We start from the raw sequence: 19,522 nt of genomic DNA, 5'->3' as shown, positions 1-19,522 counted from the left end.
GAGGCAAAAATTCTTAATCCCATCAACAACGTGCCTCACAGCTGCTCAGATAAACTGTGCAACTAAAGAAATACTGAAAATATCTGCCCTCATTCCAGCTCCTATTTTCACAGATTGCAAATTTTAAAAAACAAAAACAAAAACAAAAACAGACAAGATCTGGAAATCTCATTTAATCACTGTAGAAGCAGAAAAATGGAGCCTAAGAATAAAAATCTAATTCACACTCCTCCAAGATCCCTCAGTCTGTTCCTTACTCTGTTTTCACCAGGACTCTCACTCCCCTCAAAGGGCCATCAGGAGGTTTAAAGTGCGTATGTGCAAGTTATGCACTTAGAAAAGTGCCTGGCACATAGCGCTTTATCAATATTAGCCATCTCAGCCAAAACATTTAACCAATTGATTCCTTCAGTGGTAAAATGGGAATAAATCATGCCCACTTTGCACGGATTTTGATTGAATCAAACAGGACTATGTGAAAATAATTTATAATCCAATACAAGTGTGAAGTACTTATCAAAACTATATTAGAAAAGAGCCGAATTCTTCAAAAGTGTCAAAAAGACAAAGACTGCGGAAATGTTCCAGATTAAAAGAAGCTAAAGAGACATAACAACTAAATGCAGAATCTGGCCCTGGACTGGATCCTGTATTGGAAGGTAAAAAAATCCAATAACAAATATTATTAGGTCAACTGACAAAATTATAATATGGACAGTTCATTAAAGTATTTTACAAATGTAAATTTATGAAGTTGATAACTGTATTGTGGGTATGTAAGAGAATATTCCTATTCTGAGGAAATACACACTGAAATATTTAGGGGTGAAGACTATGAGGTATGTAACTTACTCTAAAACAGCTCAGAAAAAAAACTGTGTACGTGTATATGTGTGGATGGATAGACAGGCAGATAGATAGAAAGAAAGAACTAATAAAGCAAATGTTTACAACATGTGAATCTGGGTAAAGGTATGTGGGTGTTCTTTGTACTATTTTTATTTTTGCAACTTTTTAAAATTTGAAATTATTACCATATACAAAGTCTAATACACATGTACACACAGGGTTGCAGTACACACATAACACTAGGGAGTTAAAAGAAAGACATAAGGGTACTTTCTTTTAGAACTCATAATCAGGGAGGGTTAAGAGTCACAGAAAATTTTACCCATAACACTTTTAATCCTTGAATATCATTTTTAACTACCTTTAAACCAGTCAAAAGTTCTCTTCTGTTAACAATTAACATTCTTTCACATATTTGTAAAAGTAATCTTTCGGAGGGCATACTCCTTCAAGAATATATAGCCATTGATACTTTTGTTGAAAAAATTTGCCACTCTCCTTTGCAAATTATCTATTCACATATTTTATCCATTTGATTGTTAGGTTAACTTGCATTTTTATCATTGATTTGTAAATACTCTTTATATATTAAAAATGGTTTTAAAAAGACTATGAAAACTTGTACATGAATGTCCAAAGCAGCATTATTCATAAGAACCAAAAAGTAGAAATCACCCAAATGTCCATCAACTGATGAATGGATAATCCAAAATGTGGTATGTCCAAATGATGGAATATTATTTGACCGTAAAAATGACTAAGTACTGACACATGCTACAACATGAATGGACCTTGAAAAACATTATGCTAAGGAAAAAACTCATACATAACAGGCCATATCGTGTATAATTCCATTGACATGAAATGCCCAGAACAGGCAATTCCACACAGACAGAAAGTACATTAGTGGTTGTCAGAGGCTGAGGAGAGTGGGGAATGAGGAACAACTGCTGATGTTATGGAGTTTCTTTTTATTTTTAAAGATTGGCACCTGAGCTAACATCTGTTGCCAATCTTTTTTTCCTTCTTTTTCTCCCCAAAGCCCCCAGTACATAGTTGTATATTCTAGTTGTAGGTCCTTCTGGTTGTGCTATGTGGGACACCGCCTCAGCATGGCCTGATGAGTGGGTCTAGGTCCGCGCCCAGGGTCTGAACTGGCAAAACCCTGGGTCGCCGAAGCAGAGTGCACGAACTTAACCACCTGGTCATGGGGCTGGTCCCAGGTATGGAGTTTCTTTTTAGGGTGATGAAAATATACCAGTGATGGTAGCACAACTCTGTGACTATACTAAAAAGCCACTAAACTGTATACTTTAAAAGGGTGAACTCTATGGTATGTGAATTTTATCTCAACAAAGCTATTAAAAAAACTACATCAAAAGTTATCAAGTAATCAAACTATCAAAAAAGACTACATAGAAAACTATGGACTCTCTCTCTAGACAAATGCACATGCACACAAACTATTACAAACAATTATGCGAGGAAAGGGGTGAGGTGAGGAAAAGGGAGTTGTTTATGGAAACACTGAAACTTGTCCATGGACTGCACTGAGAAGCCCTGTGACTGGCACTCTCACACACTGAAAGCAGAAGAATAAATTAGAACTACCCCTATGGAGGGCCATTTGGTAATATCTATCAAAATTGAAAAACGGCCTACCTTCTCACTCTCCAATTCCAATTCTAGGAATTTCTCTACAGATATACTTGCACATGAACAAAATGAAATAAGTACCAAGTTATTCAATGGAGGAATGTTTATAAAGCAAAAAACCTGCAAAAGTCTTAAATATTTATGGCACCCCTATGAAACCGACTACAATGCAGCTATTAGAAGAATAAGAAAGCTTTTTCTGTTCTGATATAGATAGATCTCTAAGATACATTAAGTGAGAAAAGAAAGTAAAACTGTAAATACTTATATATTAAGGAACTGTCTCGGGAAGGATGCACAAAAAACTACTGAGAGTGACTACTTCTGGGCAGGGGAACCAAATGGCTAGAAAGCATGTGGGGCATAGAAGGATTATCTCCCTAGAAGGAGTCTCCAGGGACAGGTTGCAGGAATGGAAATCAGAGAAAGGACAGAGAAGTATTTAATTATTTATTATGACATAAATCAGCATCTCTTTAAACATATTACTTATTAAACTTATCAAGATGACAAACTGAAAAATATAGAATAAAGAATGCTAAAGTTGCCATAACCTGATGCAAGACATCAGGGGAAAAAAACAAACCTTCTGTTCACTTCCTTTCCAGTTACTGTAACCACAAACGAAATTACTTGCCACAATCTTTACTCAAGATAAATTTTTAGAAGCCCCAAACCTCCATCTAAAAGGAAACTGCAAACATTTTAACAAAGCATGGTTTTCTTTTATTTGCAAAGTCCCTGGCAGAAACAAAGCCAAAAAGTAGTCAGCACAGAAGTAATTTTTAACTAAAATCTGGATAGCTTTTCAGATCTCTAATCCTTCCTGCTGAATTTGTTCTGATGGATTCCTCTAATTTACAGCCTTAAAAAATATCATAATCTCAATGTCTTTGTTATTATTTAGTTACTAAAAAGCATCTACTCATTATTTATCTTCTTAGATCTAAACTAGCCACATAATTTAAGGATATTCAGCTTACACTCTGACCTAACAGAAGACCTATTCTTGGGTATTATAGATAAAACAAGCAGCTTAAGTGACAGTAGAAGTTATGCTTTTTTTCTGAAATAGAACACGGGCACACTCCATTTTTCTAAGAGTTTCTTTGCATTGCTTTGTATTGTAAACAGATTCTTTTAAATTCACATTTTTCTTGAAAGATTCCTCTAGGGGGTCTCTCATGAGTAGTGCTACTATACGTCTTCCTGGGTACGCCAAGAATACAAGGCCCTGACCACTCTTTACCCAGGCCATTTCTCAGGGTTGTGTTTCCAACAAGCAACCTTGAGAGATGAGGTAATGTCTCCCTGTCTCCCTCAGGACAACGAGGAGACTTGCTTACAGCTCACTGTAAAAGCACCAGATTCCAAAGCTCAGCACTCCTCCACTGCAATAAAGAAACACTGGGAGCACAGCATCCATCTGGGTCCATATCACATCACTCTATGCTCACAACACTAACAATACCTGAAATCTTGAATCTAACTGTGTAACACTGTCTCCAGAGAAAAGAAACACAAAGTTCCAATTTGGCATGCCAGGGGAATCCCCTTCACATTAGTTCTAATAACAACAGCCCTGTGGAAAGGGATCCCCCAGCACCCAGATTCTCATGATGGCTTTAGTAACCCAGGGCAGAGACTCCCAAAGGGTAGGGACTGGGTTGAAAGGGGTCAAGATCACTAAGTAAAGAATTAGAAAGAGCATGCAAGGTAATAAAGAGTTTGGAAGATGCTCGATGGGCTGAATGGGCTAAGAAGATGACCTGCGGCCTCCTGTTGGTATCGTCTGTACCCCTTAATTAGCCTCCCATCTGATGTTTAATTATAATTCTGACTTAGTTCCTCATCATTTTCTTCTCACTGTTCCTACCTACTGATTTCCATTAAGGATTTTTGCTCCACCTTGGCTCACTGTGGAAGATATAGAATATTTCACCACTTTTTCTTCCTGGTCTTTTGTCTCAATAACAAAAACAACGTATCTCCACAGCCTTAAAACCAGGGCTGTAATGTTTCACGAACTTTATGGAATTATGATGGGCAGGTGGAAGTAGTAGGTGCAATGCAAATTTAAAGTGACTGTTTTCAAACCCTTGGTTTGATGTCTGGCAACATTCAATAGCCCTTTAAAGAAAGATAAGCACGCTCTCCTACGAAGGCAACTTTGTAGTTCCAAGATAGCCGTTTACTAAGAAATGGCATAAGAGAATTTCTACATTGAAACGAGAGACCATGTTCATTTTTTCCACCAGGATCAGAGCCAAAAACAAGCCATATTTCTTGAAAACTTAGGTGAGGTTTCCAAGAGTTAAACAGAACAGATTTACCAGCAAAGGGCAGGAAGAGTGAGATTATAATTTGAACCAGGCAAACTGTTTCATAACAGAAAATGTGGCACTTAATGCAGTTTGCAGAATATGGTATGCTAAAAACGCTACTCATGGCAGTAGCACGCCTCTGGAGAGTGAAACTAGCCAAACAAAAGAACAAAAAAAGGTAGAAAAAAGAAGCCATGTCAGCATTACAAAGCCACAAAAGACTGATATACTTTTTGTTGTCGTTGAATGACAATTTTTTCACCACAATTTTGGTTTAAAAGCACAAAAAGTACTGATAAAAATTTTTTCTTTCTGGTCATTTTGAAACACAAATTGATACTAATTCAGATTTATCCTAATTTCACAGGACTTGAGTCTAACAAATACATGCACCATTGAGGTCAACTGAGTTACTAACCCAGGAGACTATATGAGCAGTTCAAAGTTTTCTACAGCTCTTTCTGGAACTACTTTGGGTTCCTGAGTGGCTTGGCCAGCTGATAGGACAGACTGATGTTTCTTTACTTGAAATAAACATTAAGTCAAAACCTCTACCAGAAAACTCATACTGAAAAGGCTTGGCTCACTTCCTGATGTACTGGCCAAGGAAAAATAAGCACAAAAACCTCAATGCAGGTTGACTACAAAATTTATTCTAATCGTCTTTAGGTCTCTTGCACTAGACATACAATACTTGAGTCTTTCTTTTATAATACTGTCAACTCTAAATCTTGAAAAGTAGGAAGAACGCTAGCAAATAAATATTGCTAAAAAAAGAGAATACTTGTTGGTTCTATACTTTCTCATCTCACACATCCTCCAGTTCCTCAATGTTGATGGAGACTTCATCAGTAAATTATTCACCAAAGTTACAGAGCCCTCCTAAGAGTGAAAAAGCAGAACAGGCATGGTCTTTCACACCAAAGAGCTTGTAAAGGATATGTGGCTAACAGACCAACAAATAATTAATTGAAATGTTTAGAGATTACAAAATGGGTCAGTGGCATACAATGATGATTGCCAACATTAAGATGCTCATCATTCAGATATTAAGCCAAGAAAACAAAAGGCCTCCTCTGGTTTTCAAATACAATGATTGTATCACAGAATCTTAGGATTAGAAGGAACCAGTCTTCTCTTCTTCAGTTTAATGAATCATGCCAACCTTTAAACCATTCCTCTACCTGTAACATGGTTTCTAGACATCCTCCCCTTCCTAGCTGTGTTCCTTTGGACTGTCCCATGATGGGATGTTATAATTCCATGAACGTAGACTAAGATTATGTTAATATTTTTAATAACTGTGATATACTGTTGATCTATATTTTTTCACAAGTTCTAATTAGTCACTACCTTTTTCATATCTAAAATATTTCATAATAAATATTTTAAATGTCCTAACACATTATACAAAGACAATTTAGAATATTTTCTATTGTTAGATCTATTTGGAGAGTATTACAGAAGAAACATTCAAATTCATAATTTAAAGAGCATTAAAAGGAAATTTTAAGGGAGCATTTTAATAATCCTCTTTCATCATTCTTAACCTTCTCAGTCTCCTATGAAAAGTATACTCTTTCTTTTATTGGCTGTACCACTTTTTTTTATGGCGAGGAAGGTCAACCCTGAGCTAACATCTGTTGCCAATCTTCTGCTTTTTGCTTGAGGAAGATTGTTGCTGAGCTAACATCTGTGCCAATCTTCCTCTATTTTGTATGTGGGACACCATCACAGCATGGCTTGATGAACAGTGTGTAGGTCTGTGCCCGGGATCTGAACCTGTGAACCCCGAGCCACTGAAGTAGAACACACAAACTTAACCACTATACCACTGGGCTGGCCCCAAGTTGTACAACTCTTTAATGGAAAACATCATGGAATATTTTTACATTTTCGTTATTGTTGTTCATTTACTTATTATAGAAATTTTCCCAAACACCAAAAGGGAAGATTACACACCCAACTTCAATGATTGTCAACATTTTGCCAATTTTGTTCCTGTATCCTGTCCTCATCACCTCCCCGTAGAGTATTTTAAAGCAAATCCCAGCATCATATCATTTCATCTTCAAGCGCAATGCATACTGTGTATTAGTGCCTACTATGCCATAAGCACTGTGCTTACCTTTTCTAGTCCTCAAAATAAACTAATATAATAGTCAAGCCTAATCCTGCACTATCCATGTCTATTTTCACACAACATTAATCTTCCTCCTTCATGTCTTGACATGCACTGTTTTCAATGCCTATACAAACTATGGAAATTATTGTAGAACTTCAACATTCTAGTTTCATTAGATAACATTGCTTTGTTATGGGTCTTTAATATACTGCTGATTGAGATCACTTGGTTATGTTTATGCAACAGAGGAGCAATTTCACAACTAAATGGGCTACTGATGTGGCAGTTAATAAATTCTGGTAGACAGATTAGTCAGTAGTTTGATAAACAACCTTACATAACTCACAGGATTTTAAAAGTACTAAAGCAGGTAGTATGCCACCTAAAGAAAAGGGGGAATAGCAATATTAACAACCAGTAACATACACTTTTATTTTAAAGAAAACATATAGAGTTTGCTTTCCCAATCACAATTTTGGAGAATCCACTGTTAGACTGGTTATTTCATTAAACTTTAGGCCCATGATGTTCAATTCCTGTTTAATACATAACATGAGGTATTTTGTATCACTTCTGAAGAAAGCAAGAGTTAGCTGGCAAGTGCTATAACTGGTTTTAGGAAATAACAGATCTTAGGAAACTTTCTGTGATTTATAAATTACAAAAAATCCCTACAACATGCTAGAAAATGTGAAGGTTTTCACAGATGGGAAAACACCAAAAAATCATTAAGAGAGAGAATTCTTAAGAGTAGCAAGTCATCATTATGCAGTGGTGGAAACCCTTCAATAAGTCAAGACAGAAGCTAAATATAAACCCTGACTAAAAAGTAGTCTACAGACCCTTATCTAGGGAGTTGCCAAAAATATTTCAATCAGAAAACATGAGAGAATCCTGTAAAATACTAGTATATGATTGGGCTTGGGGAGAGGGGCTTGAGGTAGGTGGTGAGAGTTCCAAAGAAGGAGTTAAAGAAGAGAGAGGTATGCAGACTTCTCTTTTCCTCAAACCACTTCAGATTTTTAAAAACCTTTTCACTTAGATTCTAACATAATCAGCCTTACCCCAATTTTCCACCAAAGATTGGATGTATAATTTCAGCACATCTGACACAATATAACAAACTTTAAGAAACAAAAACAAGGCAACAAAAACAAAACACACTGTTTTTCAATCAGGCACTAAAAAAGCATGAAGGTTTAAAACTTACATCCGAGCCCACACTTCTCATGGTACTTTGTAGAACAGGTTTAGTCACAGACAGTTTTCCATTCACTGGGCTATTCGCCACAGGAGTGGGTACCACATTCACCACGTGATTAGGTAGCTGTGCGGCTCCCCCAGTGACAGTGAGGACGGGCTGCGGAGAGGGCAGAACGCCAGGCGCCTGAAGTTGTACCACAGCAGGCTGAGAAAGCACTACGGTCTGACCTGCAGCAGAGCAAAAAGAAAAGGAATCAGCAGGTGCGTAACTGCTCCGGCAGGGGAAGCTGCTGAACACTTAGGTGTCTTCTGCAGATCTAACAGGTAAGACCACATCGAGGGATTTGAAACCACCAATTAACTCTCAAGAGTAGCACAAACTCATGGTGTCTTTTGTTGTTGTGTTTTTAATGAAACCAACCGAATTCATGTCCTTTGACGTTATCATTAACTATATATTTTCATATTTTTTTCGCATATCAAATTTGCAATGGTTTCTCCAAGTATTAACCTCTGAAATTTATTAGGGCTAAAAGGATTCTTCATATTATAAATAACAAACCTTTTATACTGAACACAAAGAACCACATATCTTAAATTAGTAAGATTTGGAAATACACACAACACCAAAAATACACGGAGATTTAGTAACTCACTATCTAGAAGAACAAGAGGCTACGAATATCAAAAATGTTAAAAACATGTGAGATGAGTTTGTAGCTACAAATACAGGAAACGTAAGTCTGTAATTTAAAGTAGACTGTAGATAATACCAACTCCCCTCCCCCGCCAATGGCCTAAGAATCTTTCCTTAATCTTCACATTTAACATTACTTTAAAATTACGCTAATCTGAGAAGAGTTACTATCACTAACCTAAAGAAGACTCATGAAATTCATAACACTGGTCTACTAAAAATTTTACTTGCTTACTGAGTGTTTCCTTTCAGATCTGGCCAATTTAATAAGGTGCTGAAAGTCTTGACTAACATCCACAGCTGCTTCAGCCTATCTAGCAGAATAAAGGCACTACAGTAACCAGCAACTAAAACTTCATATATATTTATAACTCTTCTTTAAGGTAAAAAAAAGCATTATACTTTCAGACAATGTAACATGACCCATGTAAAACTCAGCTCAGTATTTCAAAGGATCAAGGAAAACTAAAAACCAAATAATGGTTCAGAACACCTGTTTGTTAAGAACATCTGTTTGTCACATTTCTATAAACTCAAAGTCTTTATGTTTTAGATGGCCTCAAAAAGCATACTAAAAGTAACAGAATTTAATTAGTAGTACTTTATCCAAGACAAATTATAAATTAGTAAAAAAGATCAAAAAATAATTTCATAGACTTGTAATATGTACAATTTACTTGGGCATTAATGATCACTAAACATTTTTATCTTCTCATTTTCCCTTAGAATAACTTCTTTTATGAAATAAAACATAAAAAGTGAGGAAATGACTCATTAGCAGATACAAATGCGCTTAGGCCATATATGCAAATGAGAATAACTAATAAATAAAACAAATAGCATAGGACCAAGTGTTATGTTTTTTAATAACACTTATTAAGAAATTACAGTGACTCTGGTACTATGAAAAGACATACTCATCATCATGTAAAACTTAAATCAAGGGTTCCCACCCTGAATATAAGTTAATATCAAAAAATACCATGGTCATCCAAGATAATCATGATTGTCCTTTCAATTTCTGTGGGTTGAGAAAATACATGATGAGAAAATGCTATTAAGAATTTAGTAATTGGGGCTGGCCCTGTGGCCAAGTGGTTAAGTTCGCACACTCCACTTCGGCGGCCCGGGGTTTCAATGGTTCAAATCCTGGGCACGGACATGGCACCGCTCATCAGGCCATGCTGAGGTGGCACCCCACATGCCACAACTAGAAGGACCCACAACCAAAAATACACAGCTATCTACAGGGAGCTTTAGGGAGAAAAAGGAAAAATAAAATCTTTAAAAAAAAAATTTGGTAATGATTTTAAATGAATTTGTAGATTATTAATCAGAAGTATAGCCATAAAACTGGAAAAACAGTAGCACAAAGATATATGAAACAAATTATTCAGTCTAGAGAAAATGCTTGCCACAAATATGGATTTGCAGATGCCTTACAAAATGCCCAAGGCTCCTACTCCCACCACCCATGCCCCAGGTCCACAGTCTACAGGCTGAGAACCACTGACTTAAACCCATACTTTGAGAAGAGCATTATCAGAAGTAGTGTTCCACATCTCCTAAGTTTAAAAATTACAATAAAAAGGCCCCAAAAAACCCTAAACACTGTTCAATGAATTTGGGGACTATTCCAAAGAATGGAGGAGGTGGTAAACATAAAGAATTAAGTCACGTCAAATAAAGGATCCTACTTCTAGCTCCAGTTACAAATTTAAAGCATTGGCAGGTAACATATACAGATGCCTTGTAATGATTTTTTAAAACTAATTTAGATGGGGCCGGCCCAGTGGCATAGTGGTTAAGTTCACACACTCCACTTCAGCGGTCAAGGGTGTGCAGGTTTGGATCCTGGGCATGCACCTGGCACCACTCGTCAAGCTACACTGGGGCAGCATCCCACATAAAACAGAGGAAGACTGGCCCAGATGTTAGCTCAGCAACAATCTTCCTCAAGCAAAAAGTGGAAGATTTAGGGGCTGGCCCAGTGGCACAGCAGTTAAGTTCGCACGTTCCACTTCGGCGGCCCGGGGTTTGCCAGTTTGGATCCCAGGTGCAGACATGGCACTGCTTAGCAAGCCATGCTGTGGTAGGCATCACACATACAAAGCAGAGGAAGATGGGCATGGATGTTAGCTCAGGGCCAGTCTTCCTCAGCAAAAAGAGGAGGATTGGCAGCACATGTTAGCTCAGGGCCAATCGTCCTCATAAAAAAAAAAACCTAATTCAGAAAAATAAACCAAGTCTGTATTATCTGTTGTTCAGTTATCACCATCTCACTGCGGAGAGAACTGCATCACCGAGGGAGGAAGATGGACCAACACCGAGGCAAGGTCTTTTCACCAAACATGGCTCCAAGTCCTACCAGACCACTGTTGTCTCCTTTTGTTCCCTGATGCACACCAAGCCTCTCACACCAGAGTGCCCCACTATCCTCAAATTATCCAGCATCTAAATCAAAGATCCTCTAAATATTCTAGGTACGTTTGGGTTCAAGACAGAATGAGGAGAAACAACTAAAGTTCCACTACAATGTTCAAGAAAAAGAACCAGAAACTTTCATGGCAATTTGCTCAACACCAACCTGCTAGACCCTCACCAGATCACAAAATACCACGCAAAGGACTGTTTGGGACCTTCAATAGCTAGCAGCTGAACAGAGTCACTACTGTTCTTGGTGTGGAAACGGTTAAAAAGGACATACTAAACAGCTGTTTATCCATTTCAGCACGCTCAAAATCCTCTTTGGCATTACATGCAACTCCCCCTTCATGGAACACGGCTGGATTCAACACTGGACACTTCTGACTGTGTACGACGCACTGACTGTGGGAGTCAGCTCTTCCTTTCGAATTTTCTTCAAAGGTTTCCAACTCTGTCTCAACTATTTATGGAATGCCTACTGTGTCTAAAATAGTGTAACTGTGTGACTTTGGGTAAATAATTTCTCTGTGTTTAATTTTCTCATCTATAAAATGGAGATAATAATAGCACCTGTCCTCACAGAGTTGATGTAAGGATTAAATAAGATAACACACTTAAGCACTTAGAACAGGGTCGGGCACACAGAAAGAGCTTAAATGCTAGCCATTATTTACTACTATCATTATAATTAATCTCTTCTGTATAATAATAGCTTCCATAAAGGCTTTGCATGTATTATTAAATCATTAGTTCTCATAGTTACTGTTATTTAACTATGTAAATCTGTAAACTCCCCAATTAGACAGCAGAATTCTTGAGATCAAGGACCACATCTCAGCATTCTTTTAGAGGCAATACAGCACAGTGATTAATTACATAGACTCTGAGCCAGACCACCTGGGCTCAAGTTCTGACCCCCCCACCTCTCACTAGCAGAACAACCTGGGGCAGGTTATTTTACCTCTATACTCCATTTCAACGATTTGCACTATCATCTACCCAAAAAGCCCAAGACAGGATACCTTCCTCTCTATCCTCTACCCCACTTCCACAACATCCAAGTACCAAGTCCTCTGACTCCACGCTTTTTAACATCTCTACTCTCTATCCTAGTCTCCATTTTCACTGATATTCCAGGCTTTCAACATCTCTCACCTGCACTATTCATAACAGTCTTAACAGATGTATAAGATTTAGATGGAGAAGTAGGCAGAAGTTATTTCAGGCAGTTAGAATGATATAAGCCAAGAAACTAGGAAAAACAAGAGAATTCAAGGAACAATGGCCAGATTAGTTGGGCTACAAGTAGGGGTTTCTAGAAAGGAGAGATAATAATAATATAAACTTTAGAATACTAAACTGAGCCAAACTACGATGGGTTTTACATTCTAAGCTGGAGAATTTGAATTTAATCCTATAAGAATTACTACTTCTTTTTTAATGGTCAAATATTTACTACTGATACGTACATCAATTACCTGTAAATTGCATGTCTTATATTTGCCATCTTCCTCCCTCTCCATTCTCAAGTAAGTGGAAGACATACACTTTTTTTTTTAAAGATTGGCACATGAGATAACAACTGTTGCCAATCTTTTTTTTTTTCTTTCTTGCTTTATCTCCCCAAATCCCCCCGGCACAGAGTTGTATATCTTAGTTGCAGGTCCTTCTAGTTGTGGCATGTGGGACATGGCTTCAACGTGGCCTGACAAGTGGCACTATGTCCACGGCCAGGATCCAAACCAGTGAAACCCTGGACCGCCGCAGCAGAGCGCACAAACTTAACCACTCAGCAACGGGGCCGGCCACGAAGACATACACTTAAATCTATACGTTATAATAACCTCTCTAGATTGTACTATAAAAACAGACAAGTGCCTTGTATTAGCATATGCTCCCCCTAAATAAGTACTATCTTCAGATAATGGGAAAGCACTAAAGTTCTAAATAATTTAGGAATACCTCTTGCTTTACACACTAATCTTACTAATGTCAGACTTTCACTTTTTATACATGTGTTTTAATAGCTTATGAGAACTATAATGACGTTCTTCACGAGTTTAAATTTTTAGCTTTTGGGAAAACATAGACCCTTTTGAGATTCTGATGAAAGTTTTAGAGACTATCCTTACAAAAATCTACATATGAACATACACTAAATCTCGCATCTTATTTCAAGGAGTTCATGAACACTTAACATCCATTCACAGACCACAAGAATATCCATTCAACAGGACTGCTATTTTTCCATGAAAAAGGCAGCAGTTTTGACCCTGTATGGAGAGGGCAGGAATTTCAGGTTGGTTTGTTTGGTAGGGATTGACTAATGGATTTTCACTGATCCATCCAGTCTCTCACCTAGTTCTTCTTTTCATCAGTGTCATATTGTCTATGAACACGGAATAGAACAAAGCTAACAGAGTACCTGGAAATCAAACTGATGACCTTGTCCTCATTAAAACCATGCTCCAAAGAAATGAGCTAACAATCCATAGCTAGAAATACAGTCATAAAAGCAAATGTAATTGTTGGTGTTTATTTACAACCCATACCCCATTAACACCTAGTCCTACTTGGTGCCAACAAGCTAAATCCAGGGAAAGAATGCTGCACAGGTTTTCCTTTACTCATGTGTACACCTATCAGGATGAGCACAATGACGAATAATCTGCCTAAGAGATCTCTATGTGCAAATGATTCCTATATCTGAATAGTACAAAATCCTCAAACTTGAACTTCTTTGAATACTGACCTCAAGCTCTTGTAGAATCAAGTAAGTGAGGCCATCTGGTGGCTAATATATAGAAACACACACATTCTTAACTAGTTGAAGACAATTCAGGTCTCTTCCTAAGACCCTGTACAAGATTATGTTTACAAATCGTGCCACCTCCTCAGGGATTAAGAGCCTGATTCTATTGCCAAAACACCCTTATTAGACCTGAAATGAACCATATTATTTTCAATACTGACCTCTCCTTAAAAACAAAAAAGTTCATAAACACAAAAATCTCAGAATAAAATGTCACCAAGAAAGTTTCCCAGATTTTCTTCTTCATTACAAGTGGTTATATAAAACCACAAGCTTTAGAGACAGGTGTTTTCATAATTAATACTGAAAAAAAAAAGTATTAGATGTAACTGATCCAGATAGCCATCTCCCTTGTTAGGACAGGAACCACATATTAGTCAACTCTGCAATATCCTCAGAACCAAGGACAATTCCTGACACACAGCAAGTGCTTCAAAATTATAACCTGATTTAAAACACATCATATGACAAGCCTCAGTGCCCTCCAATTAAAGATACGCAGCCTCAGATTTCCCTTAGGTACCTTTAGCAGGTGCAGGATGTATACTGATAATTGGTTGCTGCTTTGCCAATGGCATGAGTGTTGGTAGTGTCTGAATAATGATGGTTTTCGCTGGCACGCTGGAGTTTGTTTGGGTCTTGGGTGCTGCTGGAAGTAATAAAGGCTTGGGTTGAATTGAAGGTTTTGAATTCATCTGAATTTTTTTCTTTGGAGTCAGTCCATTTTCTGGAGAAAAACCAAACAAACCATAAATTAATCTGAAGGCAATTAAGCAAATCCTAGAAAACAGATTCTTTTTTCTTTTTTTTTTCCTTCTCCTCCCCAAACCGCCCCCAGTACATAGTTGTATATTCCAGTTGTGAGTGCCTCTGGTTGTGCTATGTGGGATGCCGCCTCAGCATGGCCTGATGAGCGATGCCATGTCCGTGCCCAGGATCCAAACAGCTAAAACCCTGGGCCACCAAAGCAGAGCACTTGAACTTAACCACTCAGCCACAGGGCTGGCCCCACAGAAAACAGATTCTATCATATACCTTTCTCTACACATTATCTTCACCTCTGAGTAACTATCTTTAACTGGAGTTTAAGCATAGCTACTCTATATCTTAATGAACTGAAGAAAAGTCCTTAATCTGAGGTCTTCCTTTTTGACCAAGCTGCAGCTTTGGGAATGAGACACATGAGCTGGTAAAGAGAATAACTAAAATCAGTGAGTAAAGCCTAGAGATTAATGAGGTAACGAAGTAACAAATGTCACAGCCAAATGGCCCACACATTCAATATCTTTAACTGAAACTTTGAAATCTCTGCTGAAGATGATGAGGGCCTGAGTCAATTTTAAAGTAGTTTTCACCTATAAAGACAAAGGCAACCAAAGATTATTTCTTCCATTTCCTTTCCACATTAATCATCCATAACAAACAAAATAGATCCACTAATTTAAAAATAGTAAGCCAGCTTAATAAACATACATTTAATCCAACATTTTCTTTTAAGAAATGGAACCAAAGCTCAGTCTAGAACAGAAATAACAGAAGTTAGGAGATGGAGTAATACCAGTTTTGTTCCTAGGACCAACAATGGGCTTATCTTCCTTCAGTGGCTCTGCTGAGGAGGGACTATTAGAGTTTTCACCATACAATGAAAGGGGAGACATCTGGGAAGTAGAAGACAAATCCAACTCCTCCTGCAGCAAAACAAAACACAAACAAATGCATGCAGAAGAATACAATCCTTGAGCAGAAAACTGCTTAGAAAGAGAGGCGAGATCCATATATAAACAGAGAAACACTTCAAGACCACTTCAAAGCAAAGATGTGGTGTATCAGAAACTATATATAAGCACTGAGACTATCGCTAAATCAACACTATCCATCAACACTAAAGGAAAAAATAACCCAAAATGCAAAGTATGTCTATGTCATCCTCGTGTATTAAAGATATGGATCACTGATCTGATCTGCTTCTACATTTCCTTCCACAAACTTTATATTTTACTTGATTCCTAGTCATACAAACATTCAGTGTTAAGGCTACAGTTGAAATGCCAATATCCTTTCCCCATGATCTCTTATTCAGTCTTATGAGAATCTCAAAAGCAAATAATTCTTACTATTTTTATCCTTTTCTATTTATTAACACTGCCTTTGTCCCAAATGTTTTGAAAGAAAAACACTGAAAGTACCAGGGCTATTTTCTTTCATGCGTGAATTGACACTACAGAGAGATAGATATATACATAAAGATAATATTAATATTTTCCAAAAGTCGTTTAATATTCAGTGGATCTGTCTCATTTTGCTAGCATAAAGAAACTTAACATAAGGTAAAGCTCACATTTTAATTCCAAGACAAAAAGACGTTATTTATAATAATTGAATAAGCATACATACACACGTCATACTATCTTCAAAATAACCTATAAGAGTATTAAAAGAAAAGTTAAGAGAACAGTTGTTACTCTCAGTATGATGTAGGCCTCCTTAAGTCAAAAAATCCAGAAGCCATAAGGGAAAAAGAAATAGATTTGAACAAATAATTAAAAATACTTTATAATGAAAAACAGACCATAAACAAAGTTAAAAGATACATATTGGAAGAAAATATTTGTCAAAATTGGGCAAAGAACAGGAACAGCCACTTCACTGAAGGAAATAGCAAATGATAGCCAAAGGCAATTTTAAAAGAAAATTTTTCTTTTTATTTTATTTTTCTTTTTGGTGAGGAAGACTGGCCCTGAGCTAACATCTGTTGCCAATCTTCTGCTTTTTGCTTGAGGGAGATTGTCATTGGGCTAACATTGTGCCAATCTTCCTCTACTTTATGTGTGATGCCACCACAGCGTGGCTTGACAAGCAGTGCTAGGTCCACGCCTGGGATCCGAACCTGTGAACCCTGAGCCACTGAAGCAGAGCACATGAACTTTACTACACCACCAGGTCAGCCCCTAGAAAATATTTTTTTTTTGATCATCAGAAAAGAAAAAATTTCAATGACCTAGAGAGAATAGGGGAGAAATGGTCACTCTCTGTCATGCTGGTGAGAATAACTGCTTCATTCCTTCATCCTTAACACCTACTCAGCATGTAGCCATAAGCTATGTTATATGAATCTTACAGAGAATATTACATATATATAAATTATTTTATATATTATATACTATATAACTCTAAAGTATATATGAGATAAATTATAAATATATTTGGGAAAAAACAAAGAGTACAAGATAACACAGGAGGAAACTATTATCTTCATGGCCTTTGATGCTTAAAAGGTATCTGATAAAATGCAGTGAATATTCCTCATAAAAGTCCAAGAAAACAAGGATTAGAGAGATGCTTCCTTAACATTAAAAAAAGCTATGCATAATTATATAGCCAATGTCATACTTCATGGTGAAATACTAAATGTATTACCATTAAAGTCAAGCCAAGGAACAATAATTCTTTCTCCTGTAATGCTAGCAAACATAATTATACTAGAAAATAAAATAAAAGGAATAAATAGTAGAAGTGCCTTTGTCTGCAAAGTGATATGCTGTCTGCTTGGAACACATATAAGAAACCCAACTGAAAAAATATTTCACTATGAAGATACTGTATTAATAACCACACAGAAGATAAAAAAAAAAGTTTGCTCACAATTCTAATAACAATTATAAAATACCTAGGAATGAATTTTCTAAGAAATGCCAGGACTTATATGAAGAAAACTCAGAAGCATAACAGAAAATTTGAGTAACAGAGATATATAATATTCTTTAACAGAATAATTATAAAGGTGATACAATTGGGAAAACTGGTTCATAAACACAGAGAAAATTAAAACTAGACTCCTACTTAACACCACATATTAAGGTCAACTCTAAAGGTATTAAGACATCTAAATGTGAAAGGTAAACCATATAGTTACTGGAAGAAAACGCAGGAGAATATCTTTGCTGCCTGCAAGTAGAGAAGGACTTCTTAAGTAAAACTTCAAAAATAAACCAAAAGTAAAGAAAAAGAAGACGAATCTAATTCAAAATTAAGACAGTCTACTCAATTAAGACTACAAAGTTAGTAGACAAATAACAGGAAGGAATAAGATATACACACTGTCTAAACCAAACAAGAGTTTAATATCTCAAATACACAAGGAATTCCTGCAAATAAATAAGGAAAAGATAAAAACTCAGTAGAAAAACTGGTGAAGGATAGGAATAAACGACAGAAGAAAAACACCCAAGAACCCAATAAACATGAAAAGAAAGGTTGAAAACAATCAGTAGGCAAAGACATACAAATTAAAACAAAACAAACAACAGAAAACACTTTACACCTTCTGGCAACAATTAGAAAGCCAGGTAATGCCAAGCGTTAGCAGAGAAGAGAAGTTACAAGGATCCTCAAGCACTGCTGACGGGACCGCAGACTACCACAGCCATCCGGGAGAGCAACATGCAGGACTCGTCGAACTGAGCATCCGTACACGCCCAGCAATTCCCTCCTAGGCATAACATCCCAAAGGAATTCTCACACGGGCCCACAAAGGGACATTCTGACAACATTCACTGCAGTGGAGGTAAAACATACTAAACATATACTTCAAGCGTTGTGCAGTTAGATGCAACAGATTGATGTATACAGAGCAATAGGAGTCGATATTAAAAAAAATATTGTGCTGATTTTTAAAAGAAACACAAAAAGACATCTAATATAATACCATTCCCATAAATTTAAAACAAATACACAAAATTGAAATCAGTGAGAAAAAGATGAGCTTTTTAATAAAGGGTACTGCAACAATCCTTTTGATAGTCATTTAGGAAAACAAAAATTGAATTTGTATCTCACATCATATACCAGGATAATTTCAAATGGATCGGAGATGTAAACATTAAAAATAAAACCTATGAAAAATAATGTATTAACAGTCACTTAGAAAATATTCCTTCCTGAATAATTTGATCCTAAAGCCACTAGATGGGGCAGGGCAGGATCAGCACACATGCAGAGAGGCAGCCTGGTGCAGTGTCAGATCCCAAGGCGGGTAGTGGGGGTGTTCAAGGGTGGTAGGGGGAGAAGGTCAGATGGGCATGGGGAGTCAGAGCAGGGTGATAAGGGCATCCACACTGGGTCAGCCTGATGTAGGGTGTCAAAGCCCAATGGAGCACCTTAAAAGAACACAGGACTCAGCGTGAAGGGACTTGCACTGGCCAAATCCAGGACAACATAAGAATCAGAATCAATAATTACAGTAATGGATTATAACCTGCAGAGTCAAATAGGAAACCATGAGTCCAAACTGATATAAACAAATAAATTAATAAATTTAAAGTCTGATGAGAAACAAGATATTTTTAGATAGTTTTCAAGAACTTCCTCAAAAAATACTTATTTTTGGCAAAGGGGGAAATTAAATTTTAAAAAATAAAATGTTTGGAGAA

At 36.9% G+C, this 19,522-nt stretch overlaps 1 protein-coding gene across 7 annotated transcripts in view; it reads right to left on the bottom strand.

Annotated features, from left to right (window-relative positions):
• ATF6 (activating transcription factor 6) overlaps nucleotides 1–19,522 on the bottom strand; it is a 200,976-nt gene that overhangs the window by 163,886 nt on the left and 17,568 nt on the right. For all 7 annotated transcript variants that reach the window (XM_070608318.1, XM_070608322.1, XM_070608324.1 and 4 more), the window contains exons 6-8: nucleotides 15,652–15,781; nucleotides 14,617–14,820; nucleotides 8,165–8,385 (exon numbers count right to left, since the gene is read on the bottom strand). In XM_070608318.1, the coding sequence (XP_070464419.1) occupies nucleotides 8,165–8,385; nucleotides 14,617–14,820; nucleotides 15,652–15,781 (555 nt within the window). The remainder of the gene's footprint in view (nucleotides 1–8,164; nucleotides 8,386–14,616; nucleotides 14,821–15,651; nucleotides 15,782–19,522) is intronic.

Source organism: Equus przewalskii, unplaced genomic scaffold, assembly GCF_037783145.1.
Source record: "Equus przewalskii isolate Varuska unplaced genomic scaffold, EquPr2 ChrUn-6, whole genome shotgun sequence".
Taxonomy (NCBI): Eukaryota; Metazoa; Chordata; class Mammalia; order Perissodactyla; family Equidae; genus Equus; species Equus przewalskii.
This window is presented reverse-complemented; position numbering and strand designations above follow the sequence as displayed.